The following is a 23,248-nucleotide window of genomic DNA, read 5'->3' on the forward strand; positions in this document are numbered from 1 at the left end:
ATGAGGCCATAATGGAGTGAATTAGGAAAAGAGGTTAGCAGTGGAAACAGTGGATTGGGTCAGGGTAAAGCATCATAGATGGTTAGATTAAATGAGTGGACATTTGCTGAAAGAGGCTTGTATTTTGGCCACTGACTAAGTAGAGAGGCAAGCATAGTTGAATTACCTGTCTACAGTTTTAGAGACTTAGTTCCAGGTGGTGTTGGAAACCTGATAAAATTAGAGAGCAGGATTCTTTACTAAGAGTTCAACTGGCGTATTACTCAGAGGTCTAAAATAGCATTATCCACTGGAACTTTCTGTAATGGTGGAAATAAATATTCCTGTGCCTGTGCTTTCCATGCAGTTGCTGCTTGATGCTGTTGAACATTCTACTAGTAGCCAATAAACATTGCAAATGTAGCTTGTTGCAACTGAGGAACTAAGTTTTTTGTTTTAGTTAACTTTAACTAAAATAGCTACATCTCTGAAGGATTTTTTCTTCAAAACTTCTAATGTAATGTAATCTGTCCAAACTGACTTTGTTTCCTATAATTGTAGTAGGAAATATACATATATATTTTGTGTATAATTTATATAAGGTACATAATTTTTTGAGGTTTTACATGTGTTTATTTATAGAGGTGAAGCGCTCAGAAGAACAGTATAATAAAATAGTAATTCCCAATGAAGAAAGTGTAATCATTTATTATAAGATTAGACAACAACTTGCCAAACTGGGTAAAGAAATTGAAGAATACATTCACAAACCAAAATACTGCTTACCATTTCTACAACCTGGTCGTTTGGTAAAGGTATGTCATTATTTGCATATTTTGATATTTAAAAATATATTTTGGATAAAGATTCTATTTTTTTATTACCTTTTTTTTTTAAGATTTATTTCTTTATCTCCCCTCCCCCCCCCCCCCCCCCCGTTGTCTGTTCTTTGTGTCTGTTTGTTGCGTCTTCTTTGTCCGCTTCTGTTGTTGTCAGCGGCACGGAAATCTGTGTTTCTTTGTGTTGCATCATCTTGTTGTGTCAGCTCTCCGCGTGTGCAGCACCATTCCTGGGCAGACTGCACTTTCTTTCGCACTGGGCAGCTCTCCTTATGGGGCGCACTCCTTGCATGTGGGACTCCCCTGTGTGGGGTACACACCTGCATGGCAGGGCACTCCTTGAGCACGTCAGCACTGTGCATGGGCCAGCTCCACACGGGTCAAGGAGGCCTGGGTTTGAGCCATGGACCTCCCATGTGGTAGACGGACACCCTAACCACTGGGCCAAGTTTGCTGCCCTTTTTTTATTACTTTGGTAAAAAGTTTTTTTTCTTCTGCTGCAACATTATACTAATTATATTTCTTTACCTTTTCACATGGCATTGACTAAAGGACTTATGTGAATGCCTTTTTATCAACACTATTTTTCATTCTTAGGGATTTAAGCTAAAGTAGACCTACATTTAGTAATTTATATGTGAAGTAGTTCCAGTTATGAAACGTTAGTTTAAAATGAGGCAATTTCAAATTCTGGATAAATTTATACATTTAATATAGTCTCAGAACTGTGAAAAATAGCACCATGTCATTTTTAACATTTGTTTGCCAATTAAGAGGTTCCAATTCTTTTCTGTTGTAGAGACCTGTAAAATTTGACATCTTTTCCTTAATTTTTAATTTTTTATTGAAATATATCATTCATACGTCAACACACATAAACAATAAGCGTATAGTAAAGATTGTGAACTTACAAAATAAACATACATAACATCACATAGGGATCTCATGCGTCACCCCTCTACCATCTCTTTGCATTGTTGTGTAACATTTGTTTCACATTTGTTACAAACTGTGCAAGAGCATAGTCAAAATATTACTACCAACTATAGTCCTTACTTGGTGTATTTTTCCCCCAACCCATAACTATTTTTTAAAAGTATATTTTTGTTACAGATATTGCAAACCTGCAAAACAATCATACAGATGTGTAGGTTCCCATACAACTCCTACATTTGTTACAGATTATGAACAATATCTGACTATTATCACCAATCATGGTCCATAGCATACATTTGACATACTTTTTCCATACACCTCCATTATCAACACAGTACAGCTTTGGCATTGATGCAAGAATATTATAGTAATGCTGTTAACCACAGTCTATAGGTCACACCAGTTGTAGTTTTCCCATGCTTCTCCATATTCCCATCATCCTGGAATAGTGATGTACATCTGCTAGTTTACAGACGGACTCTCTTGTATTTGTACCCATAACCACAATTCTCAACCGCCTCTGGGTTCACTGTGTTTGACATTGATTCTTTTTTTTCTGTAGGGTTAATATCTTGTTCCTTAAATTTAGTAGTGATCTTTAAAAAATATATAGGAATTAAAACTCCGAAGTTTTCTTAGCCTATAATGGAGGTAGTGAAGGCTAAAATAGCCTTTTGAATATAAACATTATTCTTGTTAATTTTGCTTTCTTTTCAGGTGAAGAATGAAGGAGATGACTTTGGCTGGGGAGTAGTGGTGAATTTCTCAAAAAAGTCAAATGTTAAGGTAAACTGTTGTCCTTAAAATAGAGTTCTATATCCATTTTTTAGTGAAGTAATTTTTCAAACTCCATAAAATTGGGCAAAGTAGAAATATTTTTACTTTAAGAGCTGCTGTACAAAATTCCGCCATAAGAAGTTAAGTTTTTTGCATAATCCTAAATTTTTTCCTTAAAATGATAGTTATTTCCCCAACAAAACCAATTTAATTTTGTGAAAATGTATATTTATTTTCTGAATTCATCAGTCCTTTACATAATTGTACTTTTTAAATTGAATATTAGAAAAAATCAGCTTTTGCCACTGAAAACTAGAATTACTACAGCACAATGTTTTTATCTCCAAGGACTGCTAGAACTGTAGATTCCTTTCACTATAGGTTTGAACTTTTTTTGTTTGTTTGTTTCTCTTTTGAAATGTAATTCACATAGCATATAATCTATTCAAAGTGTGCAATTGAATGGTTTTATGTTCAATGATTTTATTATATTCACAGATATGTCCAACCATCACTACATTAAGTTTTGGAACATTTCATCACCTTGAAAAGAAACCCTGTACTCTTTAGCTATTAATATCTACCCTCTTCTCTTACACCTCCTACCCTTATGTTCCAGACTTAAGCAACTACTCATCTGCATTGTTTTTATGAGTTTGCCTATTCTGGACAGTACATATAAATTGGAGCATGTGAAATGGGTCATTAGTTACTGATCTCTTTCATTTACCATAATGTTTTAAAGGCTTGTCCACATTGGAGCATGTATCAGTATGTCATTCCTTTCTGTGGTCAAATAACATTTCATTTGTGTGGATATATCATCTTTATTAGTTCATAGACACATGCATTGTTTCTACTTTTTCTTTTCTTTTTTTTTAATAGGCAGTACTGGGGATTCAACCCAGGACCTTGTTCATGGGAAGCAGGTGCTCAACCACTGAGCTACATCCACTCCCCCGTTTCTACCTTTGACGTACTTTGAATACTGCTGCTCTAAACAGTCATGTAGAAGTTTTTATGTGGACATAGGTTTTCATTTCTTTTAAGTGTTTACCTAGGACTAGAATTGTTGGGTCAAATGATAACTTTGAGAAATCGCAAAACTTATTTTCCAAAGTGGCTATATCATTTTACATTCTCATCAGCAGTGCGTGAGGGTTCTCAAAGTTTTACAGTTTTAGTTCTAAATTTAGGCCTTTGATCCATTTTGAATTGTATTTTATATGTGCTATGGCGTAAGGGTCCAACATCATTCTGTTGAATGTGGTTTTCCAGTTGCTTTGGCACCACTTGTTGAAAAGACTATTATACTTTTCCCACTGAATGGTCTTGGCATTCTTCTTGAAATCAGTTGACCATGGGTTTATTTTTGTACTCCCAGTTTTCTTCAATTAGTCTATTTGCTTATCCTTACACTGGTACCACACTGGCCAGGGTTGGATATAATGTCATTCTACCCAACCCCCTTAAGAACTGAGCACTTGGTGGAGAGTGGGGTTATAGTCTCTGATTTTCTTGGCTTGCCTCTCCAGGGTGTAACCACAGCTTACAGGTTTTTGCAGTTTTGCTGGGAGGCTAATCCCAAAAGCTCCTGAAGCTCTCATGCCAGAGTCAATCTCAGTTTTTACCTTTTTTAGGAGAGAAAAATTGTAACATAGGTAAGCAAATAGGTACCTGCATACATACATACACACACACAGTGAATAGAATTTTAAATTATTTGCCTGTGTTGATATTTAACCCATGTATAAAAAAATTGCTGGTTGGTGACAGCAAAGATGGGATAGGTCAGAGAGAGGAATGTAATTTTTTTTTTTTCTGTTTAAACTGATGGTGAAACTCACTTTTCCACTTAACTGCTTACATTTCTCTGTTCCCCCCAAAAAACGTGTGGTCTGTTTTTATTGATTTTGGAATCTAGGTTAGAATACTAATCCCAAAGATGTTTGTGGGTGATAAGAGTACAACAGAGGGAGAATACAGAGAAATGAAAATAGTTTGAGGCATTTAGAAGAAAAATACATATATATAGTTGTAAATATCTATTTAATATTGTTTATTTCTGTATACTCTACAAGCTTTGGAATATCAATGATGTTTTATTTAGTAATTTCAGTTTATAGTAGGAAATGAGCCACCTTTAAAAGGATGAAGAGACGTTAGGAAAAAGAAAGTGCAATTATTTAATCTTGTGAAATATTTTAACGACAGATTTTCATTTAATGCTATACTAAAGAAGGATTCCGATGTTTCCTTATTAACACGTTAGGGTATTTTAGTAATGTAGTTTGGGAAGCTATACACTGAGGAAGATTATGTGTGATACCCTTCAGTTCTAAATGACATATTTCTGTTATTCGTGTTTTATTTTACAGAAGGAGAATATTTAATTTATAAATTAGCTAAATAATTGGAACTAAACCCAAAAACATAATTCTAGATTATCTAGATACTTCAGTTTAAAGATTGAGCATAAATTTTAAGTTCTCTGCCCAAATACTCCCATGCTTCTTCTTTAAGTTAATTAAGTCATCAAATTGTGAATTCATCTTACTGAGAGGATTTTTTCCTCTAAAAAACTGCTGTAACAATCACTGAATCTCTTTAATTGTTTGCTCCTAAGGAAGAGTGGAAGAGTTGACAGCTGGCCATACCTATTTATTTAGTTCATTGCTTATAAAAATCATTTTATAATGACTAATCTGCATATACATAATCTTTGCTGATAGAGATCGTCTAGTCAAAAAAAATTGTCTAGCTTTGCTTTTGTGTCTACAGCAGCCAAGAAGTATTTTGAAACTTCTTTTAAAACAGTATTTTTGGGGAAAAAAATGTGCTGGGGAAAAACTAGTTTTAACTTTGGATGAGAAAATAGAGTTTATGCTTTCTTTGAGGAAATTTAAACTCGATATAAAATAATTGTGATTGTATTTTATTTTTATTCTTGAAAATGTGGGAAAAGTGACCATGTAGCTGCTGAGGGTAGGGAGAGGGAAGAAGAGATATGATGTGGGGCATTTTCAGGACTTGGAGTTGTCCTGGGTGGTACTGGGGTACAGATGCAGGACATTGTACGTCCTGCCATGGCCCACTGGGTGTATTGGGGAAGAGTGTAAACTACACTGTAAACCACTATCCATGTCGTGCAGCAGTGCTCCAAAATGTATTCACCTAATGCAGTGAATGTGCCACGCTAATGAAAGAGGTTGATGTGGGAGGAGTGGGGTGAGGGGGTAGGAGGGAATATGGGGACCTCATATTTTCTTAATGTAACATGTAAGAAAAAAAGAAAAGAAAATGTTTTATTGTTGAAGCAATTGGAACTTGGTTGCAGCAATTCATTGTAGATATAGATTCATTTTCATTTCTTGGTAGTTACTTATTCTTTAACAGGAATTGTGTGGGGGTGGGGGGAGGTCTTTGCCAGGCCTATCCCTCTCAAGTAAAACAATTTTCATTTCATCTGTTTTATGCAAAAGAGATAATTCAAATATTTCATTAAAATGGAACAAGCAGATCTTTATTTTAAAAAGTCTTTTATTATGTTTAAAAGATACTGCTCTCAAATTATCACAGTGCAGATGTGATTAGTCCTTAGATCTTGTGAATTATGGTTATTAGAAAATATAAGACTATTAGACTTTTATTAAATGATAATAGAATCTTAGCACAGGAGTATTGTTACACTGAGCAATATAATAAAATATTTTTTACATCGTTAATCAGGATGATATGATATAGATTAATTCTCATAGTGATAATTTCTTTCAGTTTCTTTTTCTAGTTCTTGCATAAGATCACAGTTGTCAGTGATTTCTTTATGATCATACTGTTAAATTATAATTCAGAAGTATCAAGTTATTCTTTCTGTGTTTTCTTATCCCATGCAGCATGTTGAAGGATACAGAGGGATAGCCTTCATGAAATTAACATTTACTCTGCGCCAGGCATGATCCTAAATGCTGAAAACGTAGTCTCTGTACACATGGAATTTAAAATGTGTGGGCTAGTTTTTAAGAATTAATGAGCTCTGGGTTTAATCTTCCTTTTTCCTAGCCAAATTCTGGTGAGCTGGATCCTTTGTATGTAGTAGAAGTGCTTCTGCGATGTAGTAAAGAGAGCTTGAAAAATTCAGCTACTGAAGCTGCAAAACCAGCAAAACCTGATGAGAAAGGAGAGATGCAGGTTTGTACTTTAATTTTCATTTTGTATTTCAGATATTTTATGAATTATTTATAATCACTAGACTTCCTGATTGTTGTGATCATAGTAAACATACTGTCATGATTTCTAAATTGGATATTTTCAGAGTATTTTGAGGTATATTAAGAGCCATCCAAAATACCACTAGGATGATTAATGGGCTTAAACTTTCTTTTTCCTTAATCAAATTAGGAAAAGTGAAGGACAAAGAATTATTTAAATTTTCATGTGTTTTGTTAACCATCTTTATAATTGATTGATTTTACTCTTTGACTCTATCCGTGCTACTTTCATTCCCATGGAAATAACAAGAAAATCTCACCTCAATCTCGGTATGCTTCCCCCACTGTACATAGCTGGTGTTTCTGGCTATTTGAGCCAAAGTGTATAATCAGTGGCTTCATTATACTGGAATTTTGTTGTTTTAAAACATTGCTTCAGTGGAGCAGATGTGGCTCAAGCAGTTGAGCTCCCACCTACCACATGGGAGGTCCTGGGTTCTGTTCCCTGTACCTCCTGAGGGGAGGAGGGGGAAGAACAACAGGCAAAACAGATGACAAAAGCAACTCAGAGAAGCAGATGTGGCTCAGTAGTTGAGTGCTGACTTCCCATATACAAGGTCATGGGTTCAGTCCCCAGCTCCAGATACCTCAACAACAACAACAAAAACATTGGGGAAGTGGACTTGGCCAATGGATAGGGTGTCCGCCTACCACATGGGAGGTCCACGGTTCAAACCCTGGGCTTCCTTGACCCATGTAGAGCTGGCCCATGCACAGTGCTGATATGCGCAAGGAGTGCCATGCCATGCAGGGGTGTCCCCCGCGTGGGGGAGCCCCACGTGCAAGGAGTGCACCCCGTAAGGAGAGCCGCCCAGCGTGAAGGAAAGTACAGCCTGCCCAAGAATGGAGCTACACACATGGAGAGCTGACACAACAAGATGATACAACAAAAGGAAGCACAGAGTCCGGTGCCGCCGATAAGGATAGAAGTGGTCACAGAAGAACACAAGGCGAATGGACACAGAGAGCAGACAGCTGGGGTGGAAGAAAGGGAGAGAAATAAATAAAAAATCTTAAAAAAAAAACAAACATTGCTTAAATATATGCCTAATTGGCTAGTCTTTTAGGAAATATCATTGTAATGATATTTTTTATAAGAAACTTTGATGTGTAGAAAGAAAACTCTGCCTCAGTAGCATTATAGGCTGCTTCTTTGGGTCAATATGACTTTGGGATTGGCGATTGGCACTATTTTAAAAGGCAGTTCATTATTAAGCGTTTTTAAGTGATGGCTTAAAAAAATACTTATAATTTTGAATACCACTTAGCGTTTATTTTTGTTCCTCCCTGTTGTTGTTTGTTCTTCTCCAGAATTCCACCCATCAGGTGAAATTTATATGCTGCTTGCCTAACATTTGTTTACTGATTGCCTAACTATAAATGACGCTAAAACTCAAACAATTCAGCATCTCTTCATTGTACTGAAAATGACCTTAGAAGTTGTTCTAACTTTGAATGGCAAATATGTGGAATGCTCTGTCTCACATGGCAGACATTGAACTTTGTCACATTGGAAGCTTAGACTCTTTTCCAAGAAAATCCTGTAGGCAGCCGTGACTAATATATTGGACTTATTAACAGTTTAACTGAAACCTATTTTCTGCCTTTCCCTATTCTAAGACAAAGTATTATGAAGCATAGCAGCTGCACCTGTTTTACCTCATCTTTCTAAGAAGCTTTGCAGTACCTAATAATCATGATTTGGTCAGTTCAACAAACATCTCCAAGGAAGCCTTCACTGAACTCTGGGCAAACTAAATGCCTTTCCTCTGCTTCTCTATTGCTACTCAATTTACTTCAGCTTACACTGCTAAAATAATTAGAGTTCTTAACATTAGATAAATGTATAGATAAGTCTCTGAGTTTGAGGAAGTTTCTGCTTAATTGGGAAGCATTTTGTGCTCAAAGAGCTAGAAGAACATTAAAGATGGATCCTCTGACTGCTGTGGGGATGGGGTGGGGTGGGGGTTAGTGAAAAAGGCTTTGCAAAGATATTAGTGAGATTTGAGCACACTTGTAGGAATATTAGAATTTTCTGACAGGAATGGCATTTCCAGCAGAGATAGCAACATTTGCAGAGCATTAAGTACCCCTCTTTAAAAAGAACTTCAAGTTTTATTCTATATCCTTGATTGACAAAGGCATGAGAATAAAATAGTGAAAGGACTATACCTTAAGAAAAGGAATAAACATATTATTTGTTTGCATTTTATAAGGATCCTAGACCCAGGAAAATAGCTCCATGGGTAGTTTATAAGGAAATCTCAGCTGTCAAATTTAGTGATTGTTTAGCAGTATTCAGGGTGTGGGTTTTTATTGGGCTCTGTACAGGAACACTTCCTAAAGTGACTTTTGCTTATACTTTTGAAATAAATACTCTTATCCTTATTTTTCCATTAAAGGGTTCGTTTTAATTTTTTTGTTTATAGTGTGTGTGTATATATGTGTGTTTATGTTTGTGCATGTGAGTGTGTCCAGCTCTGGACTATAGTTGATTAACAAAAGTTAGCAGTTTAGACAGTGTTTAAGTTTGTCCCTCTTCCTTTGCTAACTTCAGGTGTGTCTACCACCTTCCCTTGTAGAAGCCACTTTATCACCATTAAATAAGACACAAACAGTGTTAGGAAGTAAAGACCATAATGAGAGGGTCTACATAAGTTATACCAAATAATTTGTTGTTTTTTTTCCCTCTAGTCCAGGAACTGGCTAAAATCATTCAAGCAGTAGGTAAAAAAATCCACAAAAGGACTTGGAATAGAATATTACGAGTCACAACTGTACACTTTAAGATATTTAACAAGTGTTTGAGAATAGAGATGCCCATCAGTAGATGTGATGGAAACAATGGAAACGTGCAGTTATGGCACTTCTCAAGTTTGCATAGGAAGTATACTATTACAAATTGAAATCAGATCCTTTCGGATATAAAGTCTTTGTCTAGTAAACCCAAGGTCTGGGCTTCTTCAGAATAGTTTCTTTTGACTGCTCTTTTCCCCTGTGTTTAGGCCTATCTTTCTTTACCAGGCATGCTCTGACAATTACTGCACACTAATTGGCTTAAACAACAGGAATTTATTGTCTTACAACTTTGGAGGCTAGAATTCCACTCTGAGGGTACTGACAGATTCATGCTTTCTCCCAGAGTCTGTTGTGTTCTGGTGCTGGCTTGCTGCAATCCTTGGGTTCTGTTAACTGCACCACTCCAGTCTCTGCCTCCTCTGTCTTCACATGGTCTCCTTTTCTCAGTGTTTGTCTTCTAACTTTTGGCTTCTGCTTCTGTGTCCAATTTCCTTTGCTTATAATGATTTCAGCCATATTATATTAAGACTCACCCTCCTTCATTTTGGTTATAACTTAACCATTTTCAGTGGTCCATTTATAAGGGTTCACGCACGTAGGAACACTATTGAATATGTCTTTTATGAGGGGCATGATTCAATCCCCAACAGGTCCTTAGTTTCTTGCTCCTTTATAGGTCTAGTAATTTTTTTTGTTGAAAATTGGCATTGTAAAAACTATCATGTGGCAACTCTGGAAATCAGATTTTCCTCTACCCCCAGGGTTTGCTGCTATTTATTTACTTTGTTTAGTGAGTTTTCTGAACCAATTCTGTAAATTCTGTGTTCTTTATCATGTATGGTCACTGAAATCTCTGCTTGTTAACTTTGTGGTCAGCTGATGATTAAATAGATTTCCTTACATGCCTGTAGCCAGTAAATTTTCCAGACTTTGAAGAGGGTTCTTGGTGTGTTAGGGCATGTTTTCAGCACTCATTCAGGTTGTTTAAAATTCCGCCTTGACCTTTACTTCCTCCTGCACAGAGTTTCAAGGAAAACCAGACATGGGCATGCATGTGTACTTATAGATACCCCAAACATATTGAGGCTTTTCAGAATTCTCTGTAGACATCTTATTCCCCAATTTTTCCTTTTAAGCTTTTTGGTTAGCCTATGGTTTACTCCATTATCTATCCCCTCAGGTAACTAAGATATCTAAGCAAGATGCCAAACCATTGATTGCCTCTGATTAATTTCCACAAATGCCTCCAGGGAAAACTCTGTTTGCAGTGGGCCAGCTCTGTGTCAGATCAAATAAAGACAGCCATTTTTCTGAGCATGTGGTTTTGAAGGACTTGGGACCCTGTTCTGCCTCCTCCAGTGGCGCCAGGCTGTTGGTTTTCAATATGATTGTGCACTCTTGTTTTTTGAGACTGTCGTGGAGCTGGAGAAGTGAACATGGAAATAGAGCAAGTTAAAATGCCACAGAGCTCATTATTATTACCAAAGTTCAACCATTTTTCTTGAATAAACACTCTTCAGAATGACTCAAGCCTTTTGATTAATTTCTAGAATTCTGAAGAAGGTGGTTTCGACAATTTTTGCCAGTGTCGCCATGCATTAACGGAGAAGAGGGTTTTCAGAGGTCCTTGTTTCCACCATTTTCGCTGTTTCCCAGAATAAGCTTTTAGAGAAAACATGAACACATATTAAACAGATTATTACTTTAGTAGGCTTTTAAATTAGATTGAGAAGTCAACTGTAACTTTTAAAAATTTAAAAATTAGGCAGAAGCAGATTGGTTTAAATTCTGCCTTGACTTGATTAAAATTCAGGTGATCGAAAAAATCTTGTTGCTTTGGGTTCATAAATTTTAAAAATTGTTTTACATTTCAATTAGTTTTAATTTGAAGAAATTATGTTGTTTGAAATTCATTTGGATTGTTTTGACGTAAAGCTTACTAACTTCTGTTGTTACCCATCATAATTATTTAAGGTGAAAATTGAGTCAAAACAAACTTACAAAGATCTAAGAGGTCTAGATAAAAATAAGTATTTTGGCATTCTAGAAAGTTTCCAATAATTGCCAAACTTGATTATTTGAATTTATGTAGACAGATGTTACATCATGAACCTGAATTCACTGTTAACTGTAAAAAGTTTATTGGGTTTAGAAAGTTAACTGTCGTATGCAAAATGTGATATGTTTTTTAATACTTGTAAATATAGAGGTTTAAATTTTGATGGCAGGTATTCAGTTGGTTTTTATATATTTGACCTCATTTACAAAACCTCATGTTTCTAATCAGGGAAGTCTTTGAATCCCTTTTCCTATGCTTCAGGAGACATTTGCCAGAGGGCTTTTTATAGTCTGTTTCCTTTCATCAATCTAAGAGTTAGCCATTTCTTGGTGAAAGTTAGATAGTTGTTTGTCATCCTTTTGAATCAAGTCTTCAGAGAATGGTTTTATTCTGTTTTGAAGGAAATTACTTATACACCTGTGCAAAATGAATTCACCTTCAAGTCTGTAGAGCATGTATTTGCTCTCTAAAACCAAATGAATTTTTTTTTCTCTATTTATTTTTTTGTATGTTACGTTCAAAAATTATGAGGTTCCCATATTCCCCCTACCTCCCTCACCCCACTCCTCCCACATCAACAACCTCTTTCATCATCGTGGCACATTCATTGCTTTTGGTGAATACATGTACCACATGGATAGTGGTTTACATTGTAGTTTAAACTCTCCCCCAGTCCACCCAGTGGGCCATGGCAGGACGTACTGTGTCTAGCATCTGTCCCTGCAGTACCACCCAGGACAACTCCCAAGTTCTGAAAATGCCCCCACATCACATCTCTTCTTCCCTCTCCCTACCCTCAGCAGCTACCATGGCCTCTATCTCCACATCAATGCTACAATTTCTTCCATTACTAATCACAATAGTTCCATAATAGAATATCAGTAAGTCCACTGTCATCCATACTCTATTCCTCCATCCTGTGGACTCTGGGATGGTTATGTCCACTCCACCTCTATATCAAGAAGGGGCTTAGACTCCATGTGGATGATGGATACAATTCCCCTGCTTGCACTTGTAAGCATTCTTGCCTCCCTGGTGTGGTGGTTGACTTTCTTCACCTCCCTTTTAGTTGGCCGGGGTCAAATGAATTGTTTTTAAATGTTTTGCCTTATTTGAATTATGTATCTGTTCCTCAGTGTAGGAAAATTGTGCACCTTTCCCTACTGTTTATTTTTATGTCCTGAGTCCCTTGTCCAGCCAACGAGGCTGGGATTTGCATAAGTTACAAATTGGTGTCCCCAAACCAAATTCAACCTACAGAATGCCTTATTTTAAAATGAATTAAACAAATTTGGAAATAAAAAAATGATAGTAAAAGATTTTAACATGTAAAAATAAGAATCCATGAGTCCATACTGAGATAGATAGAATGGTGATATTAGAAAAATCACTATTAGGCAACTGCTACAAATAATAATTGACTCAGGCAAGAATAATCAAGGGATGCTGAAACTAATGAATTGAGTGTGACGAAGAATAGGATCTTAATAAAGTCTGTATATCTCCCTACAAATTTCATATAGTTACTATTTTTAAAATATTTTACATGCATTGTCTAATTTGATTTTCACAACAGTAATAAGGTAGATCCATTTTATCCCCACTTTTTTTTTTTTTAAAGATTTTGGAAATCTTTTTTTTTTTTTAAAGATTTATTTTTATTTATTTAATTTCCCCCCCTCCCCTGGTTGGTTGTTCTTGGTGTCTATTTGTTGCGTCTTGTTTCTTTGTCTGCTTTTGTTTCTTTGTCCGCTTCCGATGTCGTCAGCGGCACGGGAAGTGTGGGCGGCGCCATTCCTGAGCAGGCTGCACTTTCTTTTCACGCTGGGCGGGTTTCCTCCCGGGCGCACTCCTTGCGCGTGGGGCTCCCCTACGCGGGGGACACCCCTGCGTGGCACGGCACTCCTTGCGCGCATCAGCACTGCGCATGGCCAGCTCCACACGGGTCGAGGAGGCCCGGGGTTTGAACCACGGACCTCCCATATTTTATCCCCACTTTTATGAATGAGGAAACTTAATCATAGAATGGTTAGTTAACTTGCCCAAGGTCACACAACTATCTGAAGCCTGAATTTAAACTCTTACCTTTATTCTAGAGCTCACTCTCAATCACTGTGGTGATTTGAAGCTGTATGTACTCCAGAATAGCATGTTCTTAATTTAATGTTTCCTGTGGGTGTGGACCCATTGTTAAGTTGGACATTTTGGAACTTAGTTCAGTTAAGGTATGACCCAGCCCAGTCAGGATGTCTGTTAATCCTGTTACTGAAGTTCTTTATAAGTGAAATAGAATTCAGACACAGGGAGAGAGAAAGCCGTAGGAAGCAAGAAGCTGAAATCAGTGCAACCTGGAAGAGGGAGACAGGGCGATGCCACTGTATAACAGGCTAAGAACCAGAGATTAACCAACAGCCATCCCCAGAACATCATAGTCTTCAGGAAGAAAGCATTACCTTTTGATGCCTTGATTACACCTTGTTTTGGACTTATTTGCCAGCCTCAAACCATGAGAGAATAAATTACCATTGTTTAATCCCCATTTCATGGTATTTCCATGAGCAGTTTAAGAAACTAAAATTATACCATCCTTGTTTCATAAAACACTATGAGAAATTTTTTTTAAATCAACAATCCAATAGTAACTTTACAATAGAGACTCCTAGCAGATACCACCTTTATCAAGTAAACAAGGTTAACATCACCGAGAAGAACTAAACATGACTTCTGCAAAAAAGTCATAACCTAAATCAGATGTTTCCTCTTGATTAAACAAATAAATATATTAATATATTCTACAAAATAATGACCCTAAAGTATTCAAAATGTCAAGGTCTTGAGAGACAAGGATTGAGGAACTGCTCCAGATTAAAGGAGAATAAAGAAGTACTTGAATGACAAGTAAATATATGATCCTAGTTCTGATCCATGGGATGGTGGGGCTAGAGGAGAATGCTATAAATAACATATTATTGGGAAAGTAGATGAAATTTGAATATGGATTATAGATTAGATCATACTATTATACCAACATTGAATTTCTCTGTGGATATTTTGTACTGTGGTTGTGGTGTGTGTACACGTGTACATGTGGAGAAGAGAAAAAGAATGACTGATAAAGCAAATGGGAGAAAATGTAGATAATTGGTGAATCTGAGTAAAGGTATATGGGAGATCTTTATGTCATTGTTGCAACTTGTCTGTAAATTTGAAATTACACAAAAATGCCAATGCCATGAAAGACCAAAAAAAGTAGGAATATTTTAGATTAAAGGAGACTAAGGAGACTTGACAACTATATACACTGAATGATCTTTGACTAGATCCTGGGTCCAAAATAGTGATAATGATCATAATAATACTGCTACCCATAAAGGAACTAGAGGTCAATGGGGGAATTTGAATATGAACTGAATATTAAAGGGTGATATTGTGTGTTAGTGTTAAATTTTTAGTGTCTGATAATGACATCATTACTATGTAAGATAACGTCCTTGTTCTAGCCCTCTTTTCTTACTGTTCCTTACTCAAAAGTACCAAAAGGAGATTCCTATATTCACTGCCCTCTTAGTATTCTTTTGGAGTGCGCTATTTGCTCTGCTTGAAATACTTTTTATCTCCTCTTCATTTTGACCTGTACAGAACTTAAATAGCGCCTTTACTTGGGAATCTTTCCTGCCTTTATAGTGCTTTAGTACTTTTATGTATTCAAAAAATGCTAAATAGTGAGGACACAAAAAATGAATAAAGCATGGATTCTCTATTGAGGGAATTGCTTATTTTTATGTCCCATTTCTATGCCTGTTATTTAGAGTTCAGAATAATTTTTTACATTTAAATATAGTCTCATAAGAAAAAAGCTTCTGGGGTTCCAGTTTGGGAACCCTCCACAATGATTATTATATATTTATTGTACCTGTTACATATTGTAAATGCTTCCTTTTTAGGCCCAAGTTAAATTTAGGAAATGGCAGAGTTTGAAATGTGTACTTTAAATTCTAATATTTTATACTTTTTTATTGGTAGGTTGTTCCAGTTTTGGTGCATCTCCTGTCTGCCATCAGCAGTGTTAGACTTTATATTCCCAAGGACCTTCGACCTTTGGACAATAGGCAGAGTGTTTTGAAATCAATACAGGTATGTATACATGTTAACTTGGAAAATTAAATATAAATAGGGTTATAAAGACACAACTGAAATGCTTTTTTAATGTTGTCTTCAGAAATATTAAACATTATTTATAAATAGTACCAATAGTGGCAGTCTTTTTTAGTAAAAATAGTGACAGCAGTTTTACATATGGATTGCTGTCTTTGAATCCACCAACAAAGTGAGTTACTAAAGAGAGATTCACAAAGGATACCATGGACTATTAATCTTCAGTATTATAAGCAAAATATGTTTTGCTTTTTTTATTATAAGTGAAAATAACTGTAGCCTGTTATTAGATATTTTATATAGAAAATCGTTTGTCAGGCCTTTTAACCTTTCTTTAAGTATAATTGATAAATGGATGAGAAAATTTTATTTTCACTAAGAAAAATTGTGACTTTCTAGAAAATTTTATTTTTCCAGTAGGGAAAATAAAAGTAATTTTTAAAGTTATTTGAATAGCTTACTGTGTAGTGACTGTACTGTAATAGAATCTGAGAAAACAAAGTTAAAATAGGATGCTGCTTTCAGTGCAGAATAGGGATTTTAAGCTAGGGTCCATAAGTGGGCTTCTTGAAATGAATGATTTTTCTTCACAGTTTTATAAAACTTTTATGTGTATGTACATAATTAAAAACAAAACAAAAAACACCCTTACAGAGTTGACAGATCACTGGACTGGTGGTATATAAAAGTTCATTAAAGTATAAGTCCCACTGAAATTTGTTTTCCTAATATTTTCAAAATAATGGCACAGTTATGAACATAAATACATATTGGTCCTTGTTAAATGAACATGAACAGTGCCATCATTTTGAAAAACACGATGACTCTACTTCTGAATCAGGTCAATTTTCTATTTGCTAAATTTAATCTTAAATTGATATGAATATTTCTTAAAGTCCTTTGACAAATCAGACTTTCTTCTTATTTGTTGGTGTTACGAAAGGATACTGTACTATGTTAGGTGACAAGATAATTCACCTTTGGCATTAGCTTCTGCGATAACTTCACTGAGTCTTTGTTTTCCTCATTTTTTAAACTTTAAAAAAATAACTGGTATTTTCTTTATTCCTGAATTTTATGCCTGTGACTCAATTTCTTTTAGCAAATTTTTATTGTCTTTTTTTTTTTAAAGATAAATAGATCACACAAAACATTACATTAAAAAACATGAGAGGTTCCTGTATATCCCACTCCCCACCCCCCAGATCAACATCCCTTTTCGTCAGTGTGGCATGTTCATTGCATTTGGTGGATACACCCTGGAGCACTGCCACACCATAGTTGGGACCATAGTTTATGTTGTAGGTCACACTCTCCCCCAGTTCATTCAGTGAGTTATAGCAGTATAGGTGACCAGGTTGAATGTATGGGATTTTGTAATTACGTGCTAACACTAATTATCCTCTTTAAGTAGGACATACTTAGTATCTGGTAACTGTACAATCTGCACTTAACAAAGATATCCTCTTGAAATGGCATGCACTATTGTCATATTTAGAACACCAAACTTCACATTATTCTATTCTTAGTGTAGCCCCCCCCGCCAGTAGCCAAATCCTATTCTACCTTTAAGGCCTGCCCAAATCCCCGAAACGCTCCAAGGGCACAACCAGCCTACAGTTAGCTAAACTCACATGCCCATTAAATTTAACAGTTAATCATTAAAAATATTTTAGGAATAAGAATCAGGACCTTTAAAATGTTTGTATATTCTAAATCATAAGTGCCTTCCCTGGGAAACTGACTCAAGGAGATAATTTGAAAATTTAAAACAGTTTACACATGAGAGGTGTTCAATACAGGATTGTTTATAATGACAAAAAGTCACAAAAATACACAGTAGTGGATTTATCAATAAATTGTGTCACATCCAGAACTATCAGATGTGGCTTCAATTAAGAGATGAGTTTTGGGAAAATGTAACAACAATAAAATCTTTCTCTGCTGCGTGGCTTTTGGCATGTGAGAGAAAGGAACAGAATTGCAAGAAGAGAAAGCAGTGGTTATTGAGCACCTATTGTGTGCTAGGGCCTTTGCTTATTAGCTTGTTTAATACTCACCATGCCTCTTACCCATACTAAATTTACACCATACTAAATGTAGTAGTAAATTGTAGTCCATCCCTATATCAGGAAGTTATAGCAGAGTGATTTAAAAGTTTTCAAAGGCAAATGTAATGGAAAAATGCCCTCCAATTTAAGTGAAAAAAAAGTTAAAATTACATATGCAGAATCCTTTTTATTTTTCTGTCCATGTACATAGAAAGGAAATCAATGGAATTAAAATTACTTGGATTAGTCTTATTCATTTTGTCTGTAAGATAAAAATGAATTTTAAATATTCTGTTTCAGGAAGTTCAGAAACGTTTTCCTGATGGTGTTCCCTTATTAGATCCTATTGATGATATGGGTATTCAAGATCAAGGGCTGAAAAAAGTCATCCAGAAAGTAGAGGCTTTTGAGCATCGAATGTATTCTCACCCACTTCACAATGATCCAAATTTGGAAACTGTGTATACACTGTGTGAAAAAAAAGCACAGGTATGGCAGAAACTTAGTTTTATTGTAGAATTTTACGTATTTCACTAAATAACTGAATGTTTTTCATTTTATTTTCTTACTGGTTTCATCAGCTAAAATGGGAAAATGTCTGGCTACTTCTTTATTAACTCTGAAGTTCCTTTTGAATAAATCAGCAAGACAAGATAAAACCCAGTTTATCATAGTTTGGTACTTGATGTATATTCTCATTTTTTTGTAATTGAGGTGACATTCACATATCATGAAATTAACCCTTCTAAAGTAAAGTTTTTAGAATATTCAGTTATATAACCGTCACTGCTATTTAATTCCAGAACATTTTCATCACACCACATGAAACTCTGTACCCATTAGTAGTTACTTCCCATTCCTTTCCCCCACCCTCACTCCCAGTCTGCTTTCTGTCTCTGGATTTGCCAATTCTGAACATTTCATATAAATGGCATCTACAATATGTGGTCTTTTTTGTCTGGTTTCTTTCACTTAGTGTAATGTATTCAAGGTTCATCCATGTCATAGCATGAATCAGTACTCCTTTTTGTGGCTGAATAATATTATATTGCATAGATATATATACCATATTTTGTTTACCCATTCTTCAGTCAGGAGATGTTTTTTCTCCCCACTTTTTTGGCTATGATGAATATAACTGCTATGAACATTTGTGTACAAATTTGAGTGGACATATTTTATTTCTTTTGATTATATACCTAGTAATGGAATTGCTCGGTCATATAGTTACTTTATGTTTAATTTTTGAGGAACCGCCAAACTTTTTCATAGTGGCTTCACCATTTTCCTTCTGACCAGCAATGTATTAAGATTTCCAAATTCTCCACATCCTCACCAGCACTTGTTTTTTGTTGTTGTTGTTTTTTTGGGGGGGGGGGGTCAGTATTTTTTATTATCGCTATCCTTATGGGTGTGAAGTGGTAGTAGTTCAGCTTTTATTGGCAATTAGCTATGATATCTAGTAAAACTGAATAATGAATTTTAGAAAAAGCCTTTTTGAGTGGGCAGATTCCTTTCCACTTCTCTTAACTAAACTCTTATACTCTGCAAATGTCACTTCTTCCATGAAGCTTATAACTTTGCTTTTTCCAACTATTATTACATTTATCTTTCTGTCTCAAAGAATTTTAATCTCCCTAGGGTCTGATACTTCATTTTATATTATTTTTACTTTCCCATACCTTCCATAAGGATATGGAAGGATACAGCTTTACCAAGTAGACACCCAGTATTCGTTGAATAACTAAATGAATAGAAACTTCTTTAGCTTAATAGAGTAATGTATTTACTTCATAGTTTTAAAGCACTGTTCCTTCCTTGCTTTTGTGAACCTAAAATTAAAATCCTGAACATTAGACCTCCATTTCTTCATAAGAGGCTGCTAGAATTTTTATAGGGATTGCATTCAATCTGTGGATCATTTTTGAATGGTATTGACATCTTAACAATATTGAGTTTCTCATTCCTTGAACCACAGGATGCCTTGCCATTTATTCAGGTCATCTTACTTTATTGTAGCAGTGTTCTGTAGCTTTTATGTAAATGTCTTTCACCTACTTGGTTAATTTACCCCTAGATAAGTTTTATTCTTTTAGATGCTATTGTAAATGGAATTGTTTTCTTCATTTCTATTGTGGATTGTTTGTTTCTGGTGTATTGAGATGTAACTGATTTTTCTTTGTTAATATTATACCCTGCAACTTTGCTGAATTCGTTCAGTAGCTCTTCTAGTTTACATGTAGATTCTTTGGGATTTCAAAATCCCTAAGTCCTTGAATTTCTGCTCCTGAATCCCCAAACTTTTCTGTGAGTGTTTTTCTGAACTTCAAGACTTTACTTCAGAATTCCTGTGTTTTCTTGTTCTTGTTATTACCATACTCTTGTCTAGTTGGGAAGTGTATATTATTTACTGATAATTGTGTTTTAAAACTTGTCAACTCTAAAGTATGAACTCAAGATATATTTGCATTTTATGCTTATATTTCTTTTTACAGAATAATTGCCTATTCACTTTGCTAAAGCCATTTCCACTTTAGGAAAATTTGTGATATTATTTGAGGACAGAGAGAAGCAATGCATTTCAGTACATCATGGGGAAAATATAGTTGAGAGATAAAAGTCATTTGCTCTCATCTTTCTTTCCTTGTTCTCTAAGCTGTTCCCTAACTTTGTAAGGGTGAAAAACTAGAGCTGATAGAAATAGTACTTTAGGAGTATGATTACTTGTCCAGTGAGTCTTGTCTTGGGGGAGCCTATCCTAATTCACCACTGATTTTTCTATACCCTACAGCCTCCCTTAGCTAGCTCAGGGCTATCCAATTCACTATCCTCCTCGTAAACTTCCTTCCCTACCTAGCTTTTTCCTTTAAGCAAGTGTCATGCCACATTCTCCAATTTCTTTTTAACTACTCCTGGCATCTCCTGCTTCTGCTTCAGAAATTTCACATGTACATGTTGTATTTTTCCATATATTTGACATTTTAGCTAGTATTTAATAACTTTTCAGATACATCTTTCCCCTTAAGTAATATCCTGAGAAAGCATCTTAAAAAGCGTCCATATTTCCCCATCTCTCTGGCATTGTTTTGTTATTTGTTTCTTTATTTTTTTATTTATAAAGTTGTGGGTTTACAGAAAAATCATGCACAAAATCCAGAGAATCTATATGCCACCCTTTTATTAACACCTTGCATTAGTGTGGTACATTTGTCATAATTCATCGATGACAACATTTTTATAACTGTACTATTAACTATAGTCCAGTTCATGGTTTACATTAGGGTTCACTGTGTTATACCAGCCTATGTTTTGTTTTGCTTTAATTAAAATTTTTATTCTAATAGCATAGTATCTTCTAAAATTTCTCCTTTTAGCCACAAATATATAATTCAGTGCTGTTAATTACATTCACAGTGCTGTGCTACAATCACTATATCCATCCATTAACAAAATTTTTCCATTAACCCAAATAGAAACTCTGTAAGATTTAAGCATTAAATCCCCATTCCCTACCCCTTCCCCAGCCCCTGATAACCTGTATTCTAGTTTCTTGCTGTATGAATTTGCTTATTCTGATTATTTCGTATCAGTAAAAATAATACAGTATTTGTCTTTTTGTTTCTGGCTTATTTCACACAACATGATTTCAAGGTTCATCCATGTTGTAGCAATTCCTTTGTGTTAATTTTTGGGTATGGAGTAAGATTATGGGTCCAACTTTATTTTCTTGTCATTGGAGATCCACTTCTGCCAGCACCATTTTTTGATATGACTGTTTTTTCCTGTTTACTTATCTTGGCACTCTTGTTGAGAATCAGTTTTACCATTAATGAGATGGTCTTAATAGTTCCCCTTCCCTCTGGCATTGAAGTTTTGACAGAGAAATATGTTGGAAGTTGTCTTGGCTGTATAAAATAATTTTGTTTTAATTTTATGATTAAAATCCCATTTTACATTTTTTACTTTATTTTTGAATTTCCTTTATACTTTTATATGCCATAGATTGCACTAGATATTAAATCTGCAAAGCGAGAACTGAAGAAAGCAAGAACTGTCCTACAAATGGATGAACTCAAATGCCGCAAACGTGTTTTAAGAAGGTTGGGATTTGCTACTTCTTCTGATGTCATAGAGATGAAAGGTCGAGTAGCTTGTGAGATAAGCAGGTAAGACCTTTTTTTTCCCCCTATAGAAAACTTTTTAAATGGGATACTGTTTTTTTAAATGAGGACTAGTAATTTTTAGGATAAAAGAACTGGCTTAAAATATAAAGTTCATGTAGTACAATCCATATTAAATCAGATTTATACCACAAAATTGGGAAATTAGAAAAGGTAAATAAAAAGATCACTTGGATCCCACTATTTAACATGGATACTTTTAACATTTTTATGTATTTCCTTTGCCTTTAAAAAAATTTTATCCAAGGATTTTTACATAAATGTAATCTTAGTTTATATACAATTTTGTATACTTTTCTTTTTACAGTTATGAACATTTTCCCTTCTTGAAACTTAGTCTAATAACCGTTATCCTTTTATATGTTTAACAGATTTGCTAAAGGATTTTTCTAATAATAGGGAATTATAGCACAGCATACTATAGTCCACAATTTAAAATTGGATACAAGCTATCACTGACTTGGCATTCTTTTGCCACATTACAGATTACCCCAAAACCAAGGAGCTTAAAACAACAACAATCATTTTATTTTCTCTCATGCATTCTGTGGGTCAGGAATTTAGGAAGAGCTTGGTTGGATGGTTCTTGCTCAGGGTCCCATGTAATTACCATTAGACAGGTGGTTGAGCTGTAACCACATTCCTCACCTGGAACAGCTGGGGGATGTTTGGATCTCTCTCTCTCACACAACACACATACACACCCTTCCCGCCCCCCCCCCCCCCCCAGGCATGAGTGTTTCTGCAGGCCAGGGATGAAGTCGTGTTGTCTTTTCTAACCTAGCCTCACCTTTTTTTACCTAGCTTTGGATGTCATACAGCATCAGTTCCACCATATTCTTGGTTACATGTGAGTCATAAACCCACTCAGATTCAAGTGGAGGAAAATTAGAGTCTACCTCTAATGGATGGGAAAGTGGCTGCTATTCAACAGAGCTTTCTGCAATGATGGAAATGTTCTATAGCTACACTATTCTAAAGTACCACTGGCCACATATGGCTGTTGAGCATTTGAAATGTGGCTAGTGGGACTGAGGGACTGAATTTTAAATTTCATACAATTCACATTTAAATTGCCACATGTGAACAATGTCAGTCTGCATAGATCATTGGAGTTCTAGAAGAACATGGGATAGGAGATGCTGTTGTAGACATCTTTACAAAATAAAATTCATGGAAATACAGCTCATTAAAAACCATCAGT

At 35.4% G+C, this 23,248-nt stretch overlaps 1 protein-coding gene across 1 annotated transcript in view; it reads left to right on the top strand.

The window, feature by feature from the left end:
• The window catches only part of MTREX (Mtr4 exosome RNA helicase), a 121,194-nt gene that overhangs the window by 78,322 nt on the left and 19,624 nt on the right, over positions 1-23,248 (top strand). The window contains exons 18-23 of the mRNA XM_058309088.1: positions 622-794; positions 2,472-2,540; positions 6,591-6,719; positions 15,681-15,791; positions 18,164-18,352; positions 21,866-22,029. Coding sequence (XP_058165071.1) covers positions 622-794; positions 2,472-2,540; positions 6,591-6,719; positions 15,681-15,791; positions 18,164-18,352; positions 21,866-22,029 — 835 coding nt within the window. The remainder of the gene's footprint in view (positions 1-621; positions 795-2,471; positions 2,541-6,590; positions 6,720-15,680; positions 15,792-18,163; positions 18,353-21,865; positions 22,030-23,248) is intronic.

The sequence above is a fragment of the Dasypus novemcinctus genome, chromosome 2, assembly GCF_030445035.2.
Source record: "Dasypus novemcinctus isolate mDasNov1 chromosome 2, mDasNov1.1.hap2, whole genome shotgun sequence".
Lineage (NCBI taxonomy): Eukaryota > Metazoa > Chordata > Mammalia > Cingulata > Dasypodidae > Dasypus > Dasypus novemcinctus.